The sequence below is a fragment of the Penaeus monodon genome, chromosome 15 (assembly GCF_015228065.2).
Source record: "Penaeus monodon isolate SGIC_2016 chromosome 15, NSTDA_Pmon_1, whole genome shotgun sequence".
Taxonomy (NCBI): domain Eukaryota; kingdom Metazoa; phylum Arthropoda; class Malacostraca; order Decapoda; family Penaeidae; genus Penaeus; species Penaeus monodon.
The window spans coordinates 28384678-28384933 of record NC_051400.1 but is presented as its reverse complement, the minus strand read 5'-3'; the positions used below and the strand labels follow the sequence as shown (position 1 = coordinate 28384933).

At 41.8% G+C, this 256-nt stretch overlaps 1 protein-coding gene across 1 annotated transcript in view; it reads left to right on the top strand.

Annotated features, from left to right (window-relative positions):
• LOC119581908 (cytochrome P450 9e2-like) overlaps nt 1–256 on the top strand; it is a 26960-nt gene extending 26704 nt beyond the window's left edge. The window contains exon 7 of the mRNA XM_037930071.1: nt 83–256. Within this exon, the coding sequence (XP_037785999.1) occupies nt 83–252 (170 nt within the window). The 3' untranslated portion in view covers nt 253–256. The remainder of the gene's footprint in view (nt 1–82) is intronic.

Sequence of the window (256 nt, the reverse complement as noted above, 5' to 3'; positions counted from 1 at the left end):
GGCTTTCTCTACTAACAAGATTTATTATAGTACCTATACCTAATGAGGAATAAATCACTTCTAACAATGGCTTTCTTTACAGCTATGAGATTTGCCCTCATGGAAGCCAAAGTAGGTCTGGCCAAGATGCTTCTTGCCTCGGACATGAAGTTGGCACCGGGACACGAAGAGATTAAGACTAACTTTGGCCTAGGTTTGCTGCGGCCAAAAGATGGGGTTAACCTTCTCTTGACACCTTTGAAAGAAGAGTAAAAAA